The following is a 27,695-nucleotide window of genomic DNA, read 5'->3' on the forward strand; positions in this document are numbered from 1 at the left end:
AAACTAACATGTGCTCTATACATAAAATACACACCAGATTTTAAGGACAGTATGGAAGAAAAAAGATGTAAAATATCTTCTAACATTTCTATACTTTTTGCATGTTGCAGTGTTTTGGGTTATACAAAATATGTTTTTCATGTTGGATTTATTGGGCTACATAAAATATATAGTTGAAATTAATTTCACCTGGTTCTTTTTACTTATTTTAATAGGGCTACTAGAAAATTTAGCTGAGCAAGGTGGTTCACACCTGTAATCCCAGCACTTTGGGAGGCCAAGGTGAGTGGATTGGTTGAATGAATTGGAGTTTGGGAATGAAAGTAAAAGAATCAAGGGTGGGCTGGGCGCAGTGGCTCACACCTGTAATCCCAGCACTTTGGGAGGCCGAGGCAGGCAGATCACCTGAGGTCAGGAATTTGAGGCCAGCCTGGCCAACATGACGAAACTCCATCTTTACTAATAATACACAAATTAGCCAGGCATGGTGGCACTCGCCTGTAATCCCAGGTACTTGGGAGGCTGAGGCAGGAGAATCGCTTGAATCCGGGAGGCGTAGGTTGCCATGAGCCAAGATCATGCCACTGCACTCCAGACTGGGTGACAGAGCAAGACTCTGTCTCAAAAAAAAAAAAAAAAAAAGAATCAAAGGTAACTAAAATTTGACCTGAGCAACTGGAAGGACGGAGCTGCCTGTTATTCAGAAGACTGCAAGTAGAATGTTTGAGAGGAAGGGTTTGCACGTGAGTTCATACTGGGATATGTTAAGTTTGAGAGACTTGCTAGACCACCTGCCAGATTTTGAGTGGGCAGTTGTCTAATAGGGATCTGCAGCTCACGGGAGAGATGAGGTTGCAGGTATAAATCTGAGGGTCTCTACCACATAGATGGTATTTAAAGCTCTGCAACTTGACTTCCGAATTTAAAAGAATTATAGATCAATCCACAGTCATCTCCCTGTGGCTTGCTGCATAACAATGGTATAACTAACTCCCAATTCATTCTTAAGGGTCCGTTTTTTTGCAGATGTGTATTCCTATAGACATTTGGCTCAATCTAATATTACAGTCAATGTGTATGCCCTAGACAAATACTAGCTGACAGAGTATAAGAATTCAGACTGGGGTTTCTACATTTCATGATGTAGAAATCCTATAGATGCTCACCAAGAGCTTTCTACCCTCTGCTCACAAGATGCTCTTGCCTCATTGCAGACATTTCCCCACATACCTAGAATTTTGTTTACAGTGAACAAAATGTTGGGTAAGAGTCTCCTGAGCTGAAACAGGTACACCCCCGCAGCTGAGGAAAGCTGTTCCCTCTGCATTAGGCCAATGGGTGAGCAAGCAATTCTCCCATCTAGACCCACAGCATAGAGAACCCTGTACAGAAATTACCCAACAACATACGCTGAAAAACTAAAAAGGGGGTGGGGAGAAATTGCGTCAGATGAATCCTTCTTCCCCTTTGTAGTTCCTTGGTTAGCTAAGAAAACGCAAATAAACTCTTCATTGTCACCGTTTAACCCTGGACTTGTTCTGCATTCCACTTCCCTCAGGAAGCCCACACCTCCTGATACAACCCACACCACGGTTGCCTTCCCCTCCCGGAGGTCACAGAGAAGGCATTTAAAAATGGCTCCCGGCCGGCATGGTGGCTCACGCTCAGCACATTGGGAAGCCTAGACGGGAAGATTGCTTGAGGGTAGCAGTTCAAGATAAGCCTGAGCAACACAGGGAGACCCTGTCCCTATTTTTTTTTAATGTTAAAAAAATTAATTTAATTAAATAAAAATGGTTCCCACGTCAAAGAGAATAAAGAACTACAGAAGTCAAGTGTTAGATGGTCATCACTGCATTACTGATTTTACTGATAAGGACATTGAGACCCAGAGAATTGAACTAACTTGCTCAAGCTCAAAACTGGTTAGGAGCAGATTCAGAACCAGTGCCCTGGCGCTCCCCTACTTTTTTTTTTTTTTTTTGGCTTTCTCTTTTAACTTTTTGTTATGGAAAATTTCAAACACATACAAAGGTAGGCAGAATATATACTCATCACTCAGCAACAATGATAACAATTACCAACAAGTTGCCAGAATCGTTTTATCTATCCTCTCGTATTTGTACTGGATTGTTTTAAAGCAAATCCAAGATACTTGAACTTCTGTTAAATGGGATGGAAACAAATAAAAGACAAAACATTTTTTTTAAAATCCAAGATACTATCATTTCTCTCGTAAATACTTAAGCATGCTTCTCTAACTGATAAGAAAATTTTAAAAAGAAAAACACATGCCACCAAACACTCAATAAAGCTAACAATAAAGCTAACAACAATCCCTTTGATATCACCTACTATCTGCATATATATATATATGTTTGAGACGGAGTCTCACTCTGTTGCTCAGGCTGGAGTGCCATGGTGCGATCTTGGCTAACTGCAACCTCTGCCTCCCAGGTTCAAGCGATTCTCCTGCCTCAGCCTCCCAAGCAGCTGGAACTACAGGCGCGTGCCACCATGCCCGGCTAATTTTTGTATTTTTAGTAGAAATGGGGTTTCACCGTGTTAGCCAGGATGCATATTTATTTATCTGATTATCTCAAGGGTATCTTTTTACAACTGGCTTGTTTGAATCAGGATTAGAAAGGTTCATACATTGCATTTGGTTATTATTATCTCTTAAGTCTCTTTTATTCCATACCACTCTTACATCTCTTTTTGTTTTAATGCCATTGGTTTTTTGGAGAGGATGAATCAATTGGCTTCTAGAATGTTCCGTGTTCTGAGTTTGGGTTTTTGCTCCCTATGGTGTCATCTGCATCCTGTAGTACTCTGTCCCCTGTATTCCCCGTACATTGGAAATTCAGGTCTAAAGGCTTGTTCGGATTCAGCTTTTTAGGGAAGAAGACTTAATAAGAGATACTGTGTTTTTGCTATAGCTACCCATCTGGAGGGCTCCTTGCTGCGTTTGGTGATGCTAAGGCCAAATGCTCAGTAGGTTCAGGTGATGTGAGCCTGATCTCTTCATCATAAAGTTCCCTGTAAACCTTTCACGTCGTGGTTCTAGCATCTCCTGATGATCATTATCTACATTCACTGTTTCATTCATGCCTGCAAGATGATTTTTTAAAAATTCTATCATTCTTTTTGCTTCTCTTAATTAGAATTATTCTACAAAGGAAAACTTTTCCTTATCACCGACTTGGTGTTTTTGAAATACAGCTGATGCTGGGCACAGTGGCTCTTGCTTGTAATCCCAGTACTTTGGGATGTCAAGATGGGTGGATTGCTTTGAGCCCAGGAGTTCGAGATCAGCCTGGGCAACATGTCAAAACCTCATCTCTACAAAAAAATACAAAAGGTAGCCAGGCCTGGTGGCACATGCCTGTAGTCCCAGTCAGTCAGGAGGCTGCAGTGGGAGGATCAGCTGAGCCTGTGAAGTCGAGGCTACAGTGAGCTATGATTGCACCACTGCACTCCAGATTGGTCAACAGAGTGAACCCCTGAAGAAAGGAAAGAAAGGGAAGCAAGATGAAAGATGAAAGAGGGGAAGGGAAGGGAGAAGGAAGGAAGGAAGGAAAAAAAGGAAGGAAGGGAGGGAGAGAGAGAGGAAAGAAGCAAGGGAACTAATATAGAGAGGTAGGATAAATGCTTGATTCTGTCCCTTTATTTCTCAATTGTAAAAGAACTGGCCTATTCCCTAGAAAATTCTAGTGGTGACAAATGCAGGGGGTCTTGTTTTTGTTTCATTTTGTAATTTGGTCATTATGATATGTTTCAGTCTATTGTAAACATCTGTTTTGGTGCTAAAACTTGTCCCATTTTAAGTGAGTCAGTTCTGGGTTCCTTTGACTTCATCTGTTAGTGTTTGATACCTTCCTTGCTTTCAACATGATAAGCAGTCCAGTGCTCACCTCATTCATGCCCTGCCCTAGACCTGTGAAAATCTGTTTTCCTGCTGGTCCGGAGTGACTCATGGGCCGTTCCACAGCCTCCCTATTCCTTGGGCTTATTTGGGTCACTTTCGCTGGCTAAGAGCTGTGGTCATTAGAATTTGGTTTTATTTGGCCAGGCACAGTGACTCACACCTGTAATCCCAGCACTTTGGGAGGCCGAGGCAGGTGGATCACGAGGTGAGGAGTTTGAGATCAGCCTGGCCAACATGATGAAACCCCGTCTCTACCAAAAAATACAAATATTAGCCGGGCATGGTGGCATGCATCTATAATCCCAGCTACTCGGGAGGCTGAGGCAGGAGAACTGCTTGAACCCTAGAGGCGGAGGTTGCAGTAAGCCGAGATCGCGCCATTGCACTCCAGCCTGGGCAACAAGAGCAAGAGCAAGAGCAAGACTCCATTAAAAAAAAAAAAAAAGTTGGTTTTATTGGCCGAGCACGGTGGCGCACACCTGTAATTCTAGCACTTTGGGAGGCTGAGGCAGGTGTATCGCTTGAGTCTAGGAATTTGAGACCAGCCTGGGCAATGTGGCAAAACCCCATCTCTACAAAAAAATATGAAAATTAGCCAGGCATGGTGGCATGTGCCTGTAGTCCCAGCTACTCGTGGGTTTGAGGTGGTAGGATTGCTTGAGTCCAGGAGGTCGAGGCTGCAGTGAGCCGTGATCATGCCACTGCACTCCAGTCTGGGTGACAAAGTGAGACCTGGTCTCTGAAAAAAAAAAAAAAGAAAAAGACAAACCCCAACTCTCCTGCAGTCTCTTCAGTGCTCTGGGGCAGGAACATAACTGACTTGGCAAGGATAGGCTGTGGTTCAGGGAAGGACACTCAGAAACTAGGTGGTCAGAATCCTGAGTGGGGTACAGGGGTGGAAGGGGAGAGAGCTTTTGTTTGTAAGAGTCTGATCAAACTATAACACTGATCATTCTTGGCACCAGCTACATTTTCATCTGCATAGAGGGAATCAGGCTGAGCGAATAGGTTAGTTTGGCTCAAGGAAGAAACTGGTCTGGGTAATGTAAGGATGAGAGTAATTCAAGGCTATTGTAATTCAAGGCTATTGTTCGTTTTTGTTTTGTTTTGTTTTGTTTTGTTTGGGGGGGGGGGGGGGGGCGGTGGTGGGGGGGATGGAGTTTCACTCTTATTGCCCAGGCTGGAGTGCAGTGATGAGATCTTGGCTCACTGCAACCTCTGCCTCTCAGGTTCAAGCAATTCTGCCTCAGCCTTCCGAGTAGCTGGGGTAGCCTGCCACCACGCCTGGCTAATTTTCTTTATATATTTAGTAGAGATAGAGTTTTGCCATATTGGCCAGGCTGGTCTTGAACTCCTGACCTCAAGTGATCCACCCGCCTCAGCCTCCCAAAGTGCTAGGATTACAGGCGTGAGCCATCGTGCCTGGCCTAAGGCTATTGTTCTTAGAGGTAAAGAAGCAGACCTCCCCTTTCTCTTGGGGTGTGCTGGCCCCAGGTATGGACCTGGCACCAGCAGAAACAGTGATTGGGGTTTGAGCAGCAACACGGCCTCATGCTTACTCCTGGGGTTCTCTATGGCAGGGTATCACCAGGGGTTCAAGAGAGTTTCCTAAGTATCAGTATCATACACTTCCAACCACTAAGTGACACAATGATGACCTCTAAAGACCAACCACCCATCTAGCATCAGGCTAGGTGCTATATACCCATCTCTAACCCACACCATAACTCTGCCAATTTGAGACTATTACTGCATTTTCCAGAAAAAGAGACTTAGGCCAGGCATGGTGGTTCATGCCAGTAATCCCAGCACTTTGGGAGGCTAAGGCAGGAGGATCACTTGAGCCCAGGAGTTCCAGACCAGACTGGGTAACATGGCAAAACTCCATCACTACAAAAATTTTTCTAAAATTAGCTGGGCATGGTAGCATGCACCTGCAGTTGCAGCTACTTGGGAGGCTGAGGCAGGAGGATGGCTTGAGCCCCGGGCGTCAAAGCTGCAATGAACTGTGATCATGCCACTGCAGTCCAGCCTGGGTGATAGAGTGAGATCCTGTCTCAGAGAGAGAGAGAGAGGGAGATTGAGAGACTGACGCTCAAACCGATAGAGTCACACAGGTGGAGGCAGGATTCCAATGTATTGCATGCTGCAGCCGTTGAGCATGGACCCACCTATCAATTCCCAGAAGAAACCAGCTGGGAATTTATGTGCCATGTGCATCTCTGGGATATTTCCTAAGAGAACAGAGGCTGAGGCAAGGTGCACAAATTCTGTATCTCTGGCAGAGCCCTCCACATGAAACTGCCTTTGCAAAATTAGACAGTCAGAGAAATCTGACATAGCTGACTTCATGTTTCCTCTAACCTCCAAGCTGTTCTTGGTCATCTCTGGGCATAAGCCAAACTAACTTTGGGAGACATTTAGTTTATAGTTTAACCTTAGCCTACCATAGCCCTTCCCAAAACTAAATCACCTTTGTAAAACTAATGGAAGTCCACAAGGTTAAGAGAATGAGAAGGGCCTGAATTCTGCTAAGATGTAGGCATAAAGGATAAACAGCCATTGTTCCGGAGGTCACAAGATTTGCAACTTCCCCAATTTATCTTGTATATAACATTGCTATTGTAGAACCTAAGATTGGTCTTTTGAGACTTCTGCATTTCTGACAATTGGCTAATCCACCCAGACTCATGACTAATGACTAACCAGTCCTCTGGCACCCTCACCCAGAGGCAAACCGTTTTCCATGCCCCTGTGATGGCATCCCCAACCAATCAGTAGCATTCCCTGGTCCCTTGTCCATTCCCTAGTTCCCTGCCCACCAAATTATCCTTGAAAACCCCTAAACTCAAAGCCTTCAGGGAGATCAGTTTGAGTAATAACTCCATCTCCTGTGTGGTGGTAGGTCTTGCATCAATTAAACTCTTCACTGCAATGCCGCGGTCTCATTGAATTGATTTTGTCTGTGCAGTGGGGAGGACGAACCCATCAGGCAATTACAAAAATATACTGGGAGTCTGGGCACCTCTGCCTCCGCTATCCACATGGCCACTTCCTTCTAATATCAAGCCTGGGACATCATCATGCTCATTCCTCAAATCTTGGCCCTTTCCTCAGAACAACCTTGCTGAAAGTCAATGGAGACAGACTCTCACGCCTGTCTCAACTAGAGACACTTGTTGACACAAGAAACTGTGCTTCTAAAGATCACTTATAAAGTTGGTTCCTAGAAATGTGGAGACCATTTACCCATTGGGTTTTTTTGTTTTGTTTTCTTTTTTTTTTCCTGAGATGGAGTCTCACTCTATTGCTCAGGACGGAGTGCAGTCGCATGATCTTGGCTCATTACAAACTCTGCCTCCCAGGTTCAAGAGACTCTCCTGCCTTAGCATCCCGAGTAACTGGGATTATAGGCGTGTGCCACCACACCCAGCTAATTTTGTATTTTAGTAGAGACGGGGTTTCACCATGTTGACCAGGCTAGTCTCAAACTCTTGACCTCAAGTGATCCACTCACCTCGGCCTCCCGAAGTGCTGGGATTACAGGTGTGAGCCACTGTACCCAGCCTACATCATGCTTTTAATTTGCATTTCCTTAATGGCTGGTGATGTTGAATATCTTATGTGTTTATTGATATTCTTATATCATCTTCAATGTGATGTATCCTCCTACCTTTTGCTTATTTTTAAACTGAATTTTCTTTTTTCGTTGTTGTTTTATGACAAGGTCTTGCTCTGCCACCCAGGCTGGAGTGCAGTGGCACAATCACAGCTCACTACAGCCTTAAATCCTGGGCTCAAGTGATCCTCCCACTTCAGCCTCAGCAGTAGTTGGAACCATGGGCATCACTGCACCTGGCTATTAATGTCAAATTTTCAGAGTTCTTTGTCAGACATTTGTTTTGCAAATATTGTATCCCACTTTGTAAACTTGTCTTATTTATTTAGAGACAGGGTGTTGCTCTGTTGCCCAGACTGGAGCGCATGGGCACAATTTCAGCTCATTGTAGCCTCAGCCTCCAGGGCTCAAATGATCCTCCCACCTCAGCCTCCAGAGTAGCTGGGACTACAGGCGTGTGCCATCACACCTAGCTAATTTTTGTATTTTTTTGTAGAGATGAAATTTCACCCTGTTGCCCAGACTGGTCTTGAACTCCTGGACTCAAACAATCTGCCCACCTCAGCCTCCCAAAGTGCTGGGATTACAGGCATGAGCCACTATGTCTGGCCCTTTTTGTCCTTTTAACAGGTCTTTCATGGAGCAACAGTTTTACATTTTTACAAAGTCCAGTTTATTGATCTTTTAATTTTATGAATGGTACTTTTGCTGTCATGTCTGAGAATTCTTTACCAAGTCCTGGGTCCTGAAGATATTCTCCTGTGTTATCTTCTCGTTTTTGAGGACGGGGTCTTGCTCTGTTACCCAGGCTGGAGTGCAGTGGCACAATCATGGCTCACTGCAGCCTTGAGCACCTGGGTTCAAGCAATCCTCCTGCCTCAGCCTCCAGAGTAGCTGGGACCACAGGTGTACGCCACCACATTCGGCTAATTTTTAAAATTTTTGCAGTGACAGGATCTTGCTGTGTTGCTCGGGGTGGTCTTCATCTCGAAGTTCTGGGGATTAGAAGTGTGAGCCACCAAACCCGGCCTGTTATCTGCTAAGATTTGGGGTTTTATATTTTAATCTATGATTCGAGTTACGTCTTGTATAAGGTGGAAAATTTAGGCCAATGTATGCTCTTGTGGCATTGGATGTCCCATTGCTCCAGCATATTTTTTTTTTTTTTTTTTTTTTTTTTTTTTTTTTTTTTTTTTTGAGACTGGGTCTCGCTCTGTCATCCAGGCTGGAGTGCAGTGGCACAATCTTGGCTCACGACCTCCGCCTCCCAGGTTCAAGCGATTCTTGTGCCTCAGTCTCCTGAGTAGCTAGGACTACAGGCGCATGCCACCACACTCGGCTAACTTTTGTATTTAGTAGAGATGGGATTTCACTATGCTGGCCAGGCTGGTCTTGAACTCCTGACCTCAAGTGATCCACCCACCTTGGCCTCCCAAAGTACTAGGATTACAGGTGTGAGCCACCAGGCCTGGTTGCTCCAGTATAATTTCTTGAAAGAAAAGACCATCCTTCATTGAATTGCCTTTGCATGTTTGTCAGAAAGCAGTTGACTGTGCTTGTGTAGATTTTCCTATTCTGGGCCACTGATCTATATATCTGTCCTTCTGCCAGTACCAAAGTTTTGATTCCTATAGTTACATAAGTTTTAAAATCAGGTAGCGTGATTCCTCCCACTTGCTTCTTGTTCAAAACTGTTTTTAGCTATTCTAGTTCTTTTGCCTCTCCAAATAAATTTTAGTTTTTCCACCCAGGCTGGAGTGCAGTTGCATGATCTCAGCTCACTGCAACCTCCACCTCCCATATTCAAGTGATTCTCCTGCCTCAACCTCCAGAGTAGCTGGGATTACAGACACCCACCACCACGCCTGGCTAACTTTGTATTTTTAGTAGAGACAGGGTTTCACCATGTTGGCCAGGCTGGTCTCGAACTCCTGACCTCAGCTGATCTGCCAGCCTTGGCCTCCCAAAGTGCTGGGATTATGGGTGTGAGCCACGGCGCCCAGCCCCTGCTATATTCTTAATATAGCAAATTAGTCCAACACTGATCAGACTCTCAAGAGTACTCTTCTGGCATTTGATAAAGTATCAAGTTATTTAAGAACATTTGGACAAATTTTTAAAAATTGAAGAAAACAATTGAGCAACTACCCTATCACACGTAACATAAAGCTATACTAATCGCATGGATGACTCCCAGGTACCACACACTGAGACAGAACTTGGGAGGAGGTGGGATGGCAGCAGGTTTGGTAGAAGGAAGAAGGAAGTGCTTTGTTGAGATACATCAAGTGTGAGATGCTTATTAGACCTTAAACTGGAGATGGGGACACAGCGGGATGTATGAATCTAGAACTTATGGAAACGGTCTGGTCTCTTCCATAAGAGAGATACATTTAAAACCGTGGGATGCCACTGAACTTTTGCTGAGCTTTTATTGCTTTCTTCCTGTTAAATCAAATAGTTTGGCTTTGCAAGTAAGCTTCAGAAGTTCACCCATCCTATCCACATTTCTGTTTTCATGTTTAGGTAAATTTAGTAGAGGACTAAATAAACTCTAGTATTCCTCTTATTATTCCTATACTATTATTACTTTCCTCATTACTTTTGAACACTTGCCTTTCGTGTCATTTCCCTTCTTAAAAATCATTTAACTTTGATCTCCTATACGATGCTAAGCTTCTCTCTGGCATTCATAATACATTCTCCATTGTCCAAATGGCTCCTTCATTCCCCCTGAACACACCACACGTATGACCCCGGCCTCTGACTTTATGTAGACTGCGACCCAAACTGGTTTCACAACTCCCTTGACCTGTACCTCTATCTGTAAGAGCTTGAGAGCTCTATGAAGTCTCCAACTGTTCCAGCCCATCATCTCCCCTCCTCATCTCCACACACATTTATATGGTAGTCTTCATCATATGGTCTCTTGCATTTTAAAAACCTCAAACCTACTTCTCAAATTGTACAAGCCCACTAAGAGGTCATATTGGAATGAGTTTCCAATCATGAATGCCAAAATCATGCAGTATTTCTAATACAAATACTTTGCTTTCTACCCCAAAAATACACAATCCAAAACTAAAATGCAAAGGAATAAATCAATTGCATCCAAATCTAAATTAACAGGACTCCATTATCAACCTAGAGTACCAAGCCAGTAATAATGTGAAAGGCAGAATTTGGTCAGAGGTATAGAGTGAGCATAGGCAGAAATGGCAATGAGTGTCCACCAGGACTAATGAGGCGATCTGCCCCCAGGCCACACAATTCCTATCCAAGGCAGCGCCTTTTTCACTACCAGTCCACCAACTGCAGGATTTAGGTATGCTGTCCCAGGAAGAGGCAATCAGGCCTGGGGGAAAAACTGTACCTTATTCTTCCACTTAAATGGAATAACTATCCCTGTATTTCTCCTCAGTCTGCATGGAGCAAAAAATTGGTTTTAGCATAATCCATCAAATACATGACTCCAAGTAACCAGGACAGAGAACTCCATGTGTAAACATACAAACACATGCAAACACACACACGCACATGTGAGCGCACACATACTCCAGACATTATGGCCAAGCATGCCATACAAAACTGTATGTTTATCGTGAAACAATCTGAGTTAGGAAACTAGGATTGTTGCCACCACCATTTATTTATCTAGTTCATAACTAAGAACACTATAGCAGTGCTGGAGATGCAAAGACGTCCCTGCCCTTAAGGGGCTTACAATCTTACTGGAGAATATAACAGGCACATAAGAAGCTGGACTACAAGGAAGCATGAGCTAACAAATGCCAGACTTTGGAAGGCAGCGTAGTTTGAGAACATGGGATTCAGAGTCACAAAACCCACATCCTAGTCCCAACCCAGTACATCAGTGAACCTCTCTGGGTTTTTTCCCAGCTACAACATTAAATAGTTAAGACTGAGAGGCTGTCTGCATGTTTCCATGGTGATTCAGATCAAAAGCTGAGATGAGCTTTATGGAGTAGGTGGCACCTGAGCGGGACACTGAAGGAAGGCAAAGGAGGTGTTTCAGACAAGGAAAGCAGTACTGAGGTAGCTGTAAGCTTGGAGTTTGGAGGGGAGATGACAGACAAGTGTCACAAGGAGTAATGGCAGAGAGGTGGGTGGGTGGCAGGAAGTACCACCACACTTCCCACACAGGGGTGAGCGGCGTGCCTCACATTTACATCCGATCATTTACAGTACATAATTCCAGAGAGTAGAAAATACCAGAGGACAATGGCGGCATTTTATCAAACATTTCACTTGATTTCCATAAAGTATAAAATAATTTAACATTATACCTCTACATTTCAAAATTCACATCAATAAACCATCCTGTCAAAATGTAAACCAATTCAAAGTTTACATTCTTAGTAAACATAACTAAATCTCTTAATTCAAAAGGACATTTGATACAAATTATATTACTCCAATAATTCCAACATTCATTTTCCACCATGTTCCAAGCACTGTGAAAATAAAAATGACTAGGACAAGGTCCCTGCCCTTGAAGAGCCCGCAACCTGGCAGATGAGCAAAGATCAACTCTGCCTGCCCAGAATGACTGTGATGCACAGCCTGATCAAGGTACGAGCCATGGAGCACAAAGATGGATTCATCCTTTCCGGAGTTTCCACGAGGGCTCAGGAGAGACATCTTGGGCACAAGAAGAAATGAGTTTGGCAGAGAGAAAGTGACTACGGGAGGAGAGGGCTCCCAGGCAGCGGACACACGGGCACAGAGAGGAAGTCCAGGGCCAGTGACAGGGCCAGTGTGGCTGAAGCAGGGTGCAAAAGGCAACAGCTAGTGATATGAAGGCCCAGACTTAGTCCTGTGAAAATAAGGAGCCATTGCTTGTCATGTTTTAATCATCAGCTAACACTGGTTCATAAGGTCAGGAACAGATAGACAGAAAGTGAGCAGGAAGGTTCTGTCTGTATTGTAGACAGTGACTGTCCGCTCTCCCCAGCAACTAAACTGCTCAGAAGCCACACTCCCCATGACCTCCTTCCTTCATCCTTTCTTCTGTCTCCTTTTTCTCTTTATGATCTGCTTCCCCTCTGTCCTCGAGTCTTCAAAATGGAGCCAGCATTGGGAAGGCAAAGGAGAGGAGCAAAGGAGCAGGACGAGAAACAAACACATACGGCTAATCGACTTACCATACAGAAATGGTAACCGTATTGGACAAAGGTCTGCAGATGAAGGAAACTAATTCTTTTTCAGGAGTTTTCCAAAAGTGCCCAATCCACACCAAAATGTTGGAAAATCTCATACAATGTGGGAAAGGTATAGAGAACCCTTGCAGAAGACTCCATTTCCTAAACTATTTTCCATTAATACCAATGTTACAAATGCAATACCATAGGATTTCAGAGCCTATCTTCACACAAATAAGATCTGACCAAAATTGCATTGCTTAGCTTAAAAAATAATACACAATGTGTAATTTCAAGTCTTAGGTTCTCAGCTACTACCAAAATATGTCAATATATGAATAAACTGCCTCATGAAAAACATGCAGTAAAAGGTAGATGCAAATAAGCCATCCCTTTGGGGTAGACACTATATTAAAATTTCTTGTCATATTATAAAACCATTCTACAAAAGTAACACCTTCTTGAAATTTCATTTTGTAATGAAGAAAATAAATCTGTATCATTTTATTTAACATTCATTCTTTAAGTTACAGTTAACACAACCTGCTTCTAATCCAAGAAATCCTAGTATAATCTGAAACACATGCATATACATTTAGTAAGACCTTCTACATTTCTAAATAAATTACATGCATGATATACAATAAAGAATACTAATATGAGAATTCAGGACATTTATTTTTCTGCATTGAAATTTAACTACTGTACAACACACACATATACAAAACAAACCCACAAAGCAACAGTGTGTAATAGGTAGTGACAGACACACAAAATTACAGCCTTTTTTTTTTTTAGGCAACAAAATACGTCCAGTCCTTGACATCTTCTCATACTCACCTAGCACCACAGATGCAAGGACCTAACAGTAAACATGTACAATCTCATGCTTAACACCTAAAGCATGCACTGAATTGAATTTGTATGTTGTGATCTATTCTACTAAGTATGCAATACATACTTTAACTTACTAATATTTTATACATTAAATTACCCTGCAGCATTTTGAAATTTTAACATTGATGTAAAACAACTTTTGAAAGATTTATGAAACAAGTTTCAAGGTTTAACTTCAGGCTGGTTTGGTTAAGTGGAAAAATGGCAACAGCCTCAAGGTTCATACTGAATGAAAATGGTGTTGTGTGCATGTCAACCCATGTAAAAAATACCTATATACAAGATGGCACAAAAATTTGTGCAGTTGGAATCACCAGTGCAAATGCATGCATTTGAGGTACTTATTTTTTCCATGGTCAGGTATAATTATGCATAGTCATTTTCCTTAAGTGCTAAAGATTTCAGACCTGATCAAATGAAAAGCTGTAAGTGTAAATATGAGCTATTTATATAATTTCAAAGTGCTACGCTTTTAATGAACATTTGCTTAACATTATAGATTTATATATTTAGTTTAAAATATTTATGTTACCAACCAATAAATTTTCTCACTATAAAGAGACTGACTGGCAATTATACCTGGCCAAGTAATTTAAAGAGCATACTTGCAAGAACTGTAGTGAAAGAGTTAAATACTTCATTATTGCTTCATTGAACTGAGAAGCCCAAAAGGCATAGATCAACAATGCTCAATGATGAAAAATGAATACCCAGAACAGCGGTGCATGCCCCCAAAATGACCTCTGTGCAGTAAAAACTAAGCATTCTCCACGTTATCAATGCCGTTGGCATCCACGTGGATATCAGGATCCCCACACAAAGATGAGGGGACAAAGCGGCTAACAGTGGGACACAAACAGCTCTTAAGCTCTGGCAATTCTTGCTTCAGGCGTTCCAATTGCTCCACTTGGAATATATTTGGTTGTTCAGGCATCCAATCATATATCCTATGATGAAACAAATACAAAATACATAAAATACTGTAATTTTACGGTTTACCTAAGACCTGCCTGACTCAACCTTTTCATAAGATTTACAGAATGCCTGGAACATCCACATCAGAGTTTTTGTTTTGTCTTAAAGATGAAAGTATCCATTCTATTTTTTTAAATTTCTCTTCTTCCCAGTCTTTCCAATAATCCAGAATAGCAGCACTGCCCTTTTGTATCCCGGATGCAATGGAGCTCAACATAAAGCAACCGAATCAGAAAATGAAACGTCTAGTTTACTTGTGATCTAGCTTAAAGTATTTGCCCTCCAACTCGCTTTTTTTGTTTTTAAACAAATGGAAATCTAAAAAAAACTGACTGTTCTGACTTCAAAGTCACTAAAGATCAAGATAAGAAGACTGCTCACCAGCGTGGGAACTGCTCTAAAGCTGCTCCGTAACGCCAGATGCATCCAGAGTGGAGAACTCTGAAAGAGCCTCCGGTGATCTGACACTGGCACTGCCCATCCGCAGAGAAAGGATGGCCTCCTGTGCCTGAATGTGACAGCCAGGTCACTATGTAAGCCAGGCAACTATGTAGTATCAGAGAATCTTTATGACATCACAGTAGGAAAGAATTATTTAAACATGATAAAAAATATGACTATTAAATATCTGACTGTTTTAGAACAGAGTTTCTACTAATTAAAGACATATCTAAGAGAATGAAAAATGACCTCTGCATCAAGGTATCGAGACAGAACAGAAGCATCTAACTTCGCTCTCTCCCTACATTCCACTGAAAATAAAACAAAGAGATTCTTTTTAATAAAATACGTAAGTATGAGAAAAATCCAAGAGACAAAGCTACAACATTTTGAAAGTTGGAAAACAGATGGATAAATAAGAACTAAAAGTTTGTCAGTGAGATAACTGAAAAGGCTGGCTCACAGGCCAGTGGTAGGAAACACGAAGAGCGGAGTTAAAAGCAGGAGCAGATCGATCTAAGACGGCGACTGTCAAACCAGAAACCACCCCTACTCCTAATCCCCCCGTGGAAGAGGAGAAAACAAAATCTAATCAGGAGGTTGCTAACCCAGAACACTACATCAAACATCCTCTACAGAACAGATGGGCACTCTGGTTTTTTTAAAAATGATAAAAGCAAAACTTGGCAAGCAAACCTGCCGCTGATCTCTAAGTTTGATCTTGTTGAAGACTTCTGGGCTCTATACAACCATATCTAGTTGTCTAGTAATTTAATGCCTGGCTGTGACTACTCACTTTTTAAGGATGGTATTGAGCCTACGTGGGAAGATAAGAAAAACAAACGGGGAGGATGATGGCTAATTTACATTGAACAAACAGCAGAGACAAAGGGACCTCGATCACTTTTGGCTAGAGACTCTACTGGGCCTTATTGGAGAATCTTTTAATGACTAGAGTGATGATGTATGTAAAGCTGTTGTTAATGTTAGAGCTAAAGGTGATAAGACAGCAGTATGGACTACTGAATGTGAAAACAGAGAAGCCCTTACACATTTGGGAGGGTATACAAGGAAAGGTTAGGACTTCCTCCAAACATAGTGACTGGTTATCAGTCCCACGCAGACATAGCTACTAAAACAGTTCTGCCACTAAAAATAGGTTTGTTGTTTAAGAAGACACCTTCTGAGTATTCTCATAAGAGACCAAGTCAAGCAATCGAGATTTTGGAGCTGAATCAAAGCCTCTTCAAAAACTACTAGAGTGGACTGGATTTAAATGTGATTTCCATCCAAATGTTGCTAAGATGTAAGAGAAGTCTCATTCACTGAGGTGGGAGGACTAGAACTCAGGAAGTCAAGGGAGCAGTGAGCTGAGATTGTGCCACTGCACTCCAACCTGGGCAGCAGAGCGAGAGACCCTGTCTCAAAAAAAAAAAAAAAAAAAAAAAAAAAATCCTTAATGACTTCAGGGAAATAGCATGTTCATTAAATGAGAATAGGATGCTAAACATACAGAAAAAACTACATTCAGAGAAAAAAAGACAGTCATTGGAAATTAAACACACAATAGTAGACATGAAAAACTCAACAGAGGCCAGAGAGGGTGGCTCACTCCGGTAATCCCAGCACTTTGGGAGGACAAGGCAGGCAAATTGCCTGAGCTCAAGAGTTCAAGACTAGCCTGGGCAACATGGCGAAACCCTGGATCTACTAAAATACGAAAAATTAGCCAGGCATGGCAGTGTGCGCCTGTAGGCCCAGCTACTCGGGAGGCTGAGGCATGAGAATTTGCTTGAACCCAGGAGACAGAGGTTGCAGTGAGCTCAGATCGCATCACTGCACCCCAGCCTGAATGATAGAGACTGTCTCAAAACAACAAAACAAAACAAACAAAAAACAGAAAAGCTCAACAGAATGAGTAGAAAGTAAGACTGAGAAAATCTTTCAAATGAAGCAAAAAAAAAAAAAAAAAAAAAGACAAAAATGAAAAATCTGGTCCAAGAGCTATTTGATTCAAACAAAAAGACTTCTATAAAGGAAAAAAAAAAATCCAGAAAATTGAAGGGGACAAGAATCAAAAGAAATATTTTTGAAAAAATTTCCCCATGTTTAAGAACATGTATTGACAGACTAAAAGGGTTACCAAGTGTCCAGCAAAGTGGGCAAAACCAGACCCACAAGAAAACGCATCTCTATAGAATTTCAGAACACTGGTAATAAAAGGAAGACCCTCAAAGCTTCTAAACAGGAAACACAGATTACATGTGAGAACATAATCAAGATGGCTTCACACTCAACAGCAACACTGGAATGGTAAGATGATGGAGAATGTTTCTAAAATTCTAAAGTATTTCTAACACAGAGTTCTATACACAGCCACGACATTTCTGGACACATAAGACCTCAAAAACATTTACCTCCTGTGTCCACCTTTCTTAAGATGCTGAAAGACATGTTCCGTAAAACTCATTGAACCAAGAGAGAAAAAGATATGAGCTACAGGAAACGGGAGATCTAACACAGAGAATGGCAGCGCTCAGGATGACAGCTGTGCACAATCAACCTACTGGAGCAGCCCAGTGGACAGGCAGATGTGTTGAGGGCTATTACTCTGAGAGAGACACTGTCACTCTAGCAGCTATGTTCACCTAAGAACAGAGTGCCCTCATGAGCCTGAACTGGCATATTACCTAAATATGGTCTAACCGTGTGCTGATTAAGTTTCCACATTACCTGTAGGATTAAAATGCTTTGGCCTACTCCTGAGAACTGGTAACAGGCTACAATGAGTGAAGAACCAGGAAATACAGGATAGCCCACTCCTGCTATACTTCCAATGCCTGACCCACAGGCAGATGTGCTGAGCTAGAGACCTAGCAGGTCACACAATCAGTTCAGAAAGTTAAGACTGGCATTTAAGTGCACACATATAAAGAGGTAATGCATGAACAGGAAGTATCTAAAGGATACTTGGAATTGTTTCAGGTACATACTTGTAAATATACCTTATCTGTGTACTGGGTTGCCACATAAAATAGGTTGGGTGCAAAAAGGTTTAAAAGTCACTGTACTATCAATAATGTTCACAGCAACACTATAAAATAGCAATTACTTGGCAGCAACCTAAATGTTCCTAAAAGACAGTATAAGTTGTGGTAAAGACAACAATGGAATATTAATACGACCATGAAAAGCAGTAAGGTATAGCTACATGCAACAATATAGGTTAACTTTAAAAACATAATTACAAGTTTTATAAAGTATAATTAAAGCTTGAAACTATATAAAACTACAGCTGGGGCAGGAGAATCACTTGAACTCAGGTTGCAGTTAGCCAAGATAGTGCCACTGCACTCCAACCTGGGTGACAGAGCAAGACTCTGTCTCAAAAAAATGAAAAGAACGGCCTCTTACTCATCATCATAAGTGCAAATTTCCCAAACAAAATACCAGAAAATGATATGTAGCAGTTTAGTGTTTGACAACTGAAAATACACACTCACACACTCTCACCACACCTCTCTCCAATCCAAAATGCCTCAAAGGCTCCAAGTCACTAATCATTCAAAACCTTCTATATGACGTCTAAATTTGATAATGGAAAAAATAGCATAAGCAGATTATTTATAAATAGAGGTAAATGCCAGAAAAGCCAGATAATAAAGATACGAGGGGACAGGGTCTCGGCCAGAGACAATGGAAGAAATAGGTACAAGAAATTTTTTTTTTTATTATAAGACTTATCAAACTATTTGAATTTTAAAACTATATACACATACTTTTTTGAATTAAAAAAAAAAAAAACTTTTTGAGGGTAAAAACCAACTCAACACAACCCACCTTATCCCTCCTCAGACCCTATTAGGAATCCAGTGCCTGGCCACCTCCCTGAAACCCTCAACAGAGTCGTGCCTTGATTTACACTCTTGCCTCTGCCTAGAATACAAATGTTGTCAAAGTAAACATAACCACTCCCCAAATTCCAACTCAATTCTTCTTCTTTAAAGCTCCAAGCCAGGAAGAACTTTCTGGAGCACTTTTTATATCATATATCATCCTCTTCTCCATTACATGTCAACATTTGATTTCAACCAAGTAAAGCCCCTAAGATGAAGGATCTGCCTGAAATTTGTATACTCTACAAAACCATAAATGGTATAACCTCATAATACACTTCCTTGCCAGAAAATATTTGTAATCATTCCTTGTAACAAAAATACACATATAACCATATACATTCAAAAATTTGCTAAAGCCAATACTTGTTCCAAATTATTAATTTAAAATTTTAATTAAATTAGCTGGAAACGTTGAAGAGCACTATGAGTCACACATGCTATTTCATGCAAAATTAACCAAATAGTTTAAAAGGCAGGTAAGTAGGATTTACTGGGACTACAATTTTAAAACCAAACTAATTGAGACAAAATACTGGAAGGAAAACAAGCTTTATTAAGAAAGGAATACAACTTTATGGGAAGAAGAGTAATATGAACCAAATCCAAGGAAAGTATTGTTTAGAGCAGGCCTAGTAAGATTTTATCACTTACTCTTTGTGTAACACTTCTCAAGCACAGGCAATCTTCATTTTACTGCACTTCGTCTTTTTTTTTTTTTTAATTTCTTATAATTTAATTTTATTTTATATGAGATGGGGTCTCCTCCCAAAGTGCTGGGATTACAGGCATGAACCACCGTGCCCCACATGCGCTTTTCAGATACTGTGTTTCTTACGAATTGAAGCTTTGTGACCACCCTGCACTCAGCAAATCTGTTGGTGCCATTTTCCCAACAGCATGTGCTCACTTCATGTCTGTGTCACATTTTGATAATTCCCACAATATTTCAAAGTTCCTCACTATGATTCTATCTGATATGGTGATCTGTGATTAGTAATCTTCAATGACACTATTGTAACTGTTTCGAGGTGCCACGAATCGTACCCATAAATCAGTGTGTTCTGACTGCTCCAATGACCAGCCTCTCCCCTATCTTTCTGCCTCTCCTCTGGCCTCCCTATGCCCAGAGACACATCCATATTGAAATCAGGCCAATTAACCTTACAATGGCATCTAAGAGTTCAGGTGAAAGGAAGAGTCTTAAATCTTTCCATTTAAATCAAAAACTAGAAATGATTAAGATTAGTGAGGAAGGCATGTTAAAAACTAAGATAGGCTGAAAGCTGGGCCTCTTGCACCAAACTGTTAACCAAGTTATGAATGCAAAGGAAAAGTCCTTGAAGGAAATTGAAAGTGCTACTACAGTGAACACAACAATGAAAAGCAAGCAAAGCAGCCTTACTGCTGATGAGGAGAAAGTTTTAATGGCCTGGACAGAAGATCAAACCAGCCAAAACATTCCCTTAAGCCAAAGCTAATTCAAAGGGCTTAACTCTCTTCAGTTCTATCAAGGCTGAGAGAGGTAAAGAAATTGCAGAAAAAAGTTGGAACCCAACAGTTAAATAACACTGAAAATTGTAGGGCCCTTCAGAATTACGCTAAATCTACTCTGTCTGTGCTCCAGAAATGCAACAAAGTCTGGATAACAACACATCTGTACACAGCATGGTTTACTGAATATTTTAAGCCCATGGTTGAGACCTACAGCTCAGGAAGAAAAAAGATACTTTTCAAAATATTACTGTTCATTGACAATGCACCTGGTCACCCAAGAGCTCTAACAAAGATTGTTGTTTTCATACCTGTTAACACAAAATCCATTCTGCAGCCCATGGATCAAGGAGTCACTTTGACTTTCAAGTATCATTACCTTAGAAATACATTTTAAAGACTGTAGCTGCCACAGACAGTGATTCTTCTGAAGGATCTTGGCAAGGTAAACTGAAAACTTTTCATCATTCCAGATACCATTAAGAACATTTCTGATTCATGGGGCAAGATCAAAATATCAACATTAACAGGCATTTGGTAGAAGCTGATGCCAATCCTCATACATGACAAAGGGTTTCAAGACTTCAGTGGAGGAAGTCATGGCAGATGTGGTGGAAATAGAAAGAGACCTAGAAATAGAAATGGAACCTAAAGATGCGACTGAATTGCTACAATTTCATGATAAAACTTTAACAGACGAGGAGTTGCTTCTTATGGATGAGGAAAGAAAATGGTTTTCTGAGATAAATCCACTCCCAACAAAGATGCTCTGAACATTGTTTCAATGACAAGATATTTAGAATATTACATAAACTCAGTTAATAAAGCAGCAGCAGGGTTTGAGAAGATGGACTCCAATTTAAAGATGTACTACTGTGGGGCCGGGAGTGGTGGCCACCTGTAATCCCAGCACTTTAGGAGGTAAAGGCAGGCAGATCACCTGAGGTCAGCAATTCGAGAATAGCCTGGCCAATATGGTGAAACCTGTCTCTACCAAAAATACAAAAATTAACTGCATGTGGTTGTGCATGCCTGGAGTCCCAGCTACTCGGGAGGCTGAGGAAGGAGAATCACTTGAACCTGGGAGGCGGAGCTTGCAGTGAGCCGAGACTGTGCCATTGCACTGCAGCCTGGGTGACAGAGCAAGACTCCATCTCGAAAAAAAAATAATAATAATAAAATAAAAATAAATAAAAATGTTTTGGCAGGGCACGGTGGCTCACGCCTGTAATTTCAGCACTTTGGGAGTCCAAGGTGGGTGGATCACTTGGGATCAGGAGTTCAAGATCAGCCTGGCCAACATGGTGAAACCCCGTCTCTAGTAAAAATACAAAAATTAGCCGGGCATGGTGGCAGACGTGTGCCTGTAATCCCAACTACCAGGGAGGCTGAGGCAGAAGAATTGCTTCAACCCGGGAGGTGGGGGTTGCAGTGAGCTGAGATCATGCCACTGCACTCCAGCCGGGATGACAGAGTGAGACTCTGTCTCAAAAAAGCAAAAACAAACAAACAAAAAAGATGTTTTACTGTGGGTGAAAAATGCTCTTAAACACTATCACGTGCAACAGAGAAATACTGTGTAAAAGAAAGAGTCCGTTGGTGCAGCAAACTTCATTTCTGTCTTATTTTAAGAAATTGCCACAGCCACCTCAACCTTCAGCAACCACCACCCTAATCAGTCAGCAGCCATCGACCTCAAGGCAAGACCCCCCAGCAGCAACACGATTATGATTTGCTGAAGGCAGACTGTCAGCATTTCTTAGTAATAACATATTTTAAAATTAAGATACATACTGTGTTTTCTCAGACACAACGCTACTGTACACTTGGTAAACTACAATGTAGTATAAACATAACTTTTGTTTAGAAAGAGTCTCACTCTGTCACCCAGACTGGAGTGCAGTGGCACCATCTTGGCTCACTGCAACCTCTGCCTCCTGGGTTCAAGCGATTCTCCTTCCTCCTGCCTCAGCCCCCTGAGTAGCTGGGATTACAGGCGTACACCACCACCATACCTGGCTAATTTCTGTGTTTTTAGTAGAGACGGGGTTTCACCATGTTGGTCAGGCTGGTCTCAAACTCCTGACCTCGTGATCTGCCCACCTCAGCCTCCCAAAGTGCTGGGATTATAGGCATGAGCCACGGCGCCTGGCCTAAACATAACATTTATATGCACTGGGAAACCAAAAGATTTGGGACTTGCTTTGCTGTGGTGGTCTGGATCCCAGCCTTCACTATCGCTGAGGTACACCTGTATGAGCAAGTCTGCTAATCCCTCAGCTGAGTAAATGACATCCCTTCTGACCCCACATGTCTTTATACTAAAGAAACCTTTTTGTCTCTCAGATGAGTGGCTGCCAAGGAAGCTGATGGAAAAAAAAAGGATTTGTTCAATAAATTATTTGAATCCCTACTGGGTGCCCCACATTGTTCTAACCTCAATAGCAATGAACAAATCAGGCAAACAGCCTTGCCCTCCTCATGGAGCCTATATTCTCATTTGCATGTGTGCATTAGTACCAAGGAGGATGGAGGAAAGGGGCTAGGGAGAAAAAACAAGTAAAATATAACACAGCATATGTGGTGTGTCAGATGATGATAAATGATATGGAGACAAGTCAGGAAGTGCACTGTGAATAGAGGCTGTTATTTGAAATCGGTGATTCAAGAAAGTCCTCACTGAGGTGACATTTAAATTGTTACGGAAGTCTTTCTCCGAAGAATGGGAAAACAGCAGATGGGGGAATTTTGTGGAAGGTCAGAGAGGGAAAGAGGGTTCGAAGGTGGTGGGGTGGCAGATTGGCTCGTATAAGGCCCTCAGACTTCAGCTTTTCCTTTAGGTGACACAGAAAACCGTGGGAGACTTTTAAGTAGCAACATGATCAGATATAGGTCTTAAAAGCTTCCCTCTGGCTGCTGTACTAAGAACAAACCCTTAAGGGAAGAGGCAGTCACCAGGGGGCAGACTACCTCAACAATCCACACCAAAGATGAGCTGCTTTAGTTGAGTGACAACAGTTAACTTGGTGAGTAGACGATTCAGGATATATTTTGATGACAGAACAAAAAGATTTTCTATCTGACTGGATTTGGGGTATGAAATAAAGAAGAGAGTCATGGAAGACTAAGAATGTGGTCTGAATTGTCACTTATACTGAAATCAGGAAGACTGTAAGAGGAACAGGTGTCAATACCTGGATATAAAAGTCTACAGAGGTCTAGGGAATGGTCTGAGTTGGAGGTACATAAGTTTGGGAACATATAAAGTTACGAAAAGCCACAGAATTGGATGACAGCACTGAAAAAGTTGGTATAGACAGAAAAGAGGTCTAAGGGCTGGAAGTCCACCCTCACCCCCAGGATGATTTAGCATATATATCTGAGTTAGGGCCCAGTCATCTGAATCCTTAACAAGCTTCCCAAGTGATTCAGCTATCCTTCAAACTTTGAAAACACCCACAAGCAAATGTCAAGATAACCTCAGGCTGAACTGCAGAATTTTAACTTAACTAAGTTCAATTTTATTTATAATTTCATAAGATGAAATCTATACTTCTAAATTCCATGAAAATTGTTCATGAAAAACAAATACCTATCATAAATTAGACCATTAACTCCAAGTTCCTTCAATTTCCTTCTGTTTTCAGGATCATTGGTGTCATCACCCCAGCAGAATATGACTAGTCCCTTAGCTTTTGCCTCTTGAATATAGGACGGGTTTCTGAGCAAGTCTTCAGTATGTGCATTTATCCCCTAGAAGAAGAAAAATTAGTTGTGCATGAAAAAGAAACATTAACTGCAAAGCTAAATGCTCACACTCCAAAGTACAGTAGGCAGGAAAAGAAAATGTTTTTTCTTTCAATTATTTTATCTTATTCTTTTTAACGGACACTTCATATATAAATATATTCACAATATATTAATATATACATAATTTATAAACATACATATTGAATGTGCAGTCAAAAAAATTTACTAATGGAATGCTCTATCAAAACAAGTTTACATTCATCTGTAAAATGGGAATAATATTTTTTAAAAGGCATACAGTCTAACCATTTTTAGATTATTCATAAAATCTATTCAGAAAGTTAAATGAAAAAATGTAATGTATGCCTGTAACAAATTTTGCACTTAATTTGTTTTTCATTCTGAGATCTAATATCCTCGCTTTTAAGTAGAGCCACTTGTTTGCTACAGTTTAGTCAAAACGTTAACCATTAGATGTGTAAAGTAATATGAAATCTTTACTACTCCTCTACAATAAAAATAGAAAATTAAAAAGATAAAAATTCAAATATAACTTACCAGTAGATTTTCGAACTGTGCAAAGCTCATTGCAATGGGGGTTGTCCGAGATCTGAGGTCCATGAGTTCGGGATAAATCTCAGATTTTCCTTGAGTTAAAAATAGTATGGGATATTTGTTCTGCTTTTGCCGAACCCTGAAAAGAAACAATTTAAAAAATACCTTTCAATGGGGAGTAACTGTAATATTCCTTTTTGAAATTTTAGAAAACACTAAAAGTAAAAAGAAAACAAACGAGGTTGGGCGCGGTGGCTCACACCTGTAATCCCAACACTTTGGGAGGCCAAGGTGGGCAGAGCACTTGCGGTCAGGAGTTCAAGACCAGCCTGAACGACATGGTGAAACCCTGTCTCTACTAAAAATACAAAAATTAGCCAAGTATCATGCACAGGCCTGTAATCCCAGCTACTGAGGAGGCTGGGGCACAAGATCGCTTGAACCCTGAAGGCAGAAGTTGCAGTGAGCCAAGATCATGCCACTGCACTCCAACCTGGGCAACAGAACAAGATTCTGTCTCAAATAAATAGATTTTTTTTTTAAGAAAGAAAACAAAGGAGCATAGTCCCATTACTCAGATAAAACCACCATTAACATGTGTTGCCTTTCAGGCCAGGTACAGTGCAATGGCTCATGCCTATAATCCAAACACTTTGGAAAGCCAAGGCAGGAAGGTCACTTGAGCCTAAGAGTTTGACACTAGCCTGGGAAACATGAAGAGACCTCATTTCTACAAAAAATACAAAATTAGCCAGTCTTAATGGCATGCACATGCAGTCCAGCTACTCAAGAGGCCGAGGCAGGAGGACTGCTTGCGCGCAAGAGGTCAGGGCTGCAGTGAGTCATCGTTGCACCACTGCAGCCTCGGTGACAGAGTGAGATCCTATCTCAAAAACAATTTTTTTTAAAATAAAAGATAAATACAAATTTAAATTTTTTCTATACAAGAGCTAAAATATTCTCAGAAATTGTCAGTGATAAATCCCTTGGGAGCTTACAATATGGTAAGAAGCATATGACCTGCCTGTAAAATAAAAGGGTGTAAGGTTCTAGGACCCAGGAGGTGTGGACTTCACAGGAGTAGTAGGCACCCTAGCAAGCAGTCAGAAAACAACATGAGGACACACAACCTGACATGATTTGAGAGGACAGATCGAGGGAAAGCTGGACAACTACCCCAGCTCCAGACTGGTACCTTAAGTCCTAGACACATTCTAAGAGTATAGGAAAAAACACTGGGTATTACTCACATTGTGCAAATATCTGCATCAAATGAAGAAAACACTATTCTCCTCTTCCCAGAATTTTCTAAAACAGTTTTTAAAATTATATCCAAAAACAGATTCATGTCAAAATATGTTGATAAGTTACCATCCCACATTCCATCCTATGTGAAACAGAAAGCAAAATAAAAGTCACTGCACACCCTAAAACCACAGTGCTAGAAACTCTGTTTTTATTCTGGCAAGCTATGATAGAAAGAAGCCCTGACAGCATCTAGTCCAACTATTATTTTACAGATGATGAAACCTGAAAAGATTAAGTGACTGGCCCAAGATCACAAAGCTATTTAGTGATGACACAGGTCATAATTCAGATACAGAGACTCTCATACAAAAAGCAAGTAACTATTAACTATATCATCAATACACTTTTGCATTATTAAAGTTAAAATAAAAGCTAAAACTCTAGAATATTGCAGTTCGCTATGATTTTATTTCCATAAATTATAAGACACGTCATCTGCTAACAAATAAATAAAATGTCCCTATTAATTATTACCAGTTTAAAAGTCTCATTCTTTGGGTCTTGGGCATATCAAGTAACCAAAAATTAATTAAAATAATTCAATAAACATAGCCAAGACACCAAGCCAGCTCTATTGACATTCAAATGTTAAATGTTTTAAGTGTTAGTCACTGAAATAATTCTGGAAGCTCAGAAAACTAAAAATCACATTATTAGGGTAACCTTAGTCGAGCATTCACTACATTAATGAGGACCAGCTTGTCATAAACAGCATGATTTGAGGGCAATTACAGATTATTCTGACTGAAACAAATTCAAGGGTATTGCTCAATGCCCAATCATGACATCTGAATTAACTACTTTCAACACCCCACACCCTACCCCAAGCCCCTTGACATGCATCCCATCAATTTGCACATATTCTCTCTGATATATTCAATAGTTAGCTAATTGTTTTCCACAACTGAAATATAAGTCCCAGGAAGCCAAGGCCTTATTCTCTTTTGTGCACTGCTTGTCCCAAGCACTTGGAAAATGCCTGGCCCATAGCAGCTTTTTGAAAAACATTTGTTGAACAAAAAATTGACTAAATTTGGAAGTGATTTAAAACACAACTGCAAAAAAATTTTTTTTCTGAGTAATTATTACTAGCTACTGTTAACAACAGAAAACTGCTTAGAAAATTATTTAAAACATGTTATTAGATGGGAAATAAGAAAGTAAAAACTAAATCCAAGAGATGTGACTGTCCACTTTATAAGTATCTCCCCAAAACCATATTGTTCACACAAGACACATGTAAACTGAAATTTCTACAATAATCATCATTAATCTGAAGTACTCACATACTAGCATGAATGTAAGATATGTTTTATTTAAAGGATCCAAAAGCATTGTGCTTGATGGAGGAAGCCACAATGAGATTTCATTTTAGCTTATTCCATTAAAATACAAAGACAGGAATGAAAGAATTTTTTAGAAAGGGCATAGAGAGTACAGAATGTGCGGCACAGAGAATTACTTACCCTTTGTTGGCAGATCCATTTTATTTCAATGTTAAACCCTACATCTTCTGGCAAAGACTCTAAAACCTAGAGTTTTGTTTGTCGGTGGTAAATTTTGTTTTTGGTGAGATGGACAGCAGAATAAGAAAACAAAAAAAAAAATAGAATTATTACTAAAAATAAGAATTTATCATTAGTAGCAATAAAATGTTTTGTGCATAATGC

General features: G+C 40.8%; 2 protein-coding genes and 1 pseudogene across 2 annotated transcripts in view; 2 read left to right on the forward strand and 1 right to left on the reverse strand.

Annotated features, from left to right (window-relative positions):
• Positions 1-27,695, forward strand: part of CHGB (chromogranin B) — an 817,086-nt gene that overhangs the window by 428,037 nt on the left and 361,354 nt on the right. The window lies entirely within an intron of this gene.
• The window catches only part of GPCPD1 (glycerophosphocholine phosphodiesterase 1), a 65,815-nt gene continuing 49,297 nt past the window's right edge, over positions 11,178-27,695 (reverse strand). Inside the window, exons 16-20 of the mRNA XM_050745211.1 lie at positions 27,492-27,557; positions 25,968-26,104; positions 24,721-24,856; positions 24,005-24,165; positions 11,178-14,553 (exon numbers count right to left, since the gene is read on the reverse strand). Coding sequence (XP_050601168.1) covers positions 14,364-14,553; positions 24,005-24,165; positions 24,721-24,856; positions 25,968-26,104; positions 27,492-27,557 — 690 coding nt within the window. The 3' untranslated portion in view covers positions 11,178-14,363. The remainder of the gene's footprint in view (positions 14,554-24,004; positions 24,166-24,720; positions 24,857-25,967; positions 26,105-27,491; positions 27,558-27,695) is intronic.
• Positions 15,002-16,194, forward strand: LOC126929254 (eukaryotic translation initiation factor 4E-like; annotated as a pseudogene).

This window comes from Macaca thibetana, chromosome 10, assembly GCF_024542745.1.
Source record: "Macaca thibetana thibetana isolate TM-01 chromosome 10, ASM2454274v1, whole genome shotgun sequence".
Lineage (NCBI taxonomy): Eukaryota > Metazoa > Chordata > Mammalia > Primates > Cercopithecidae > Macaca > Macaca thibetana.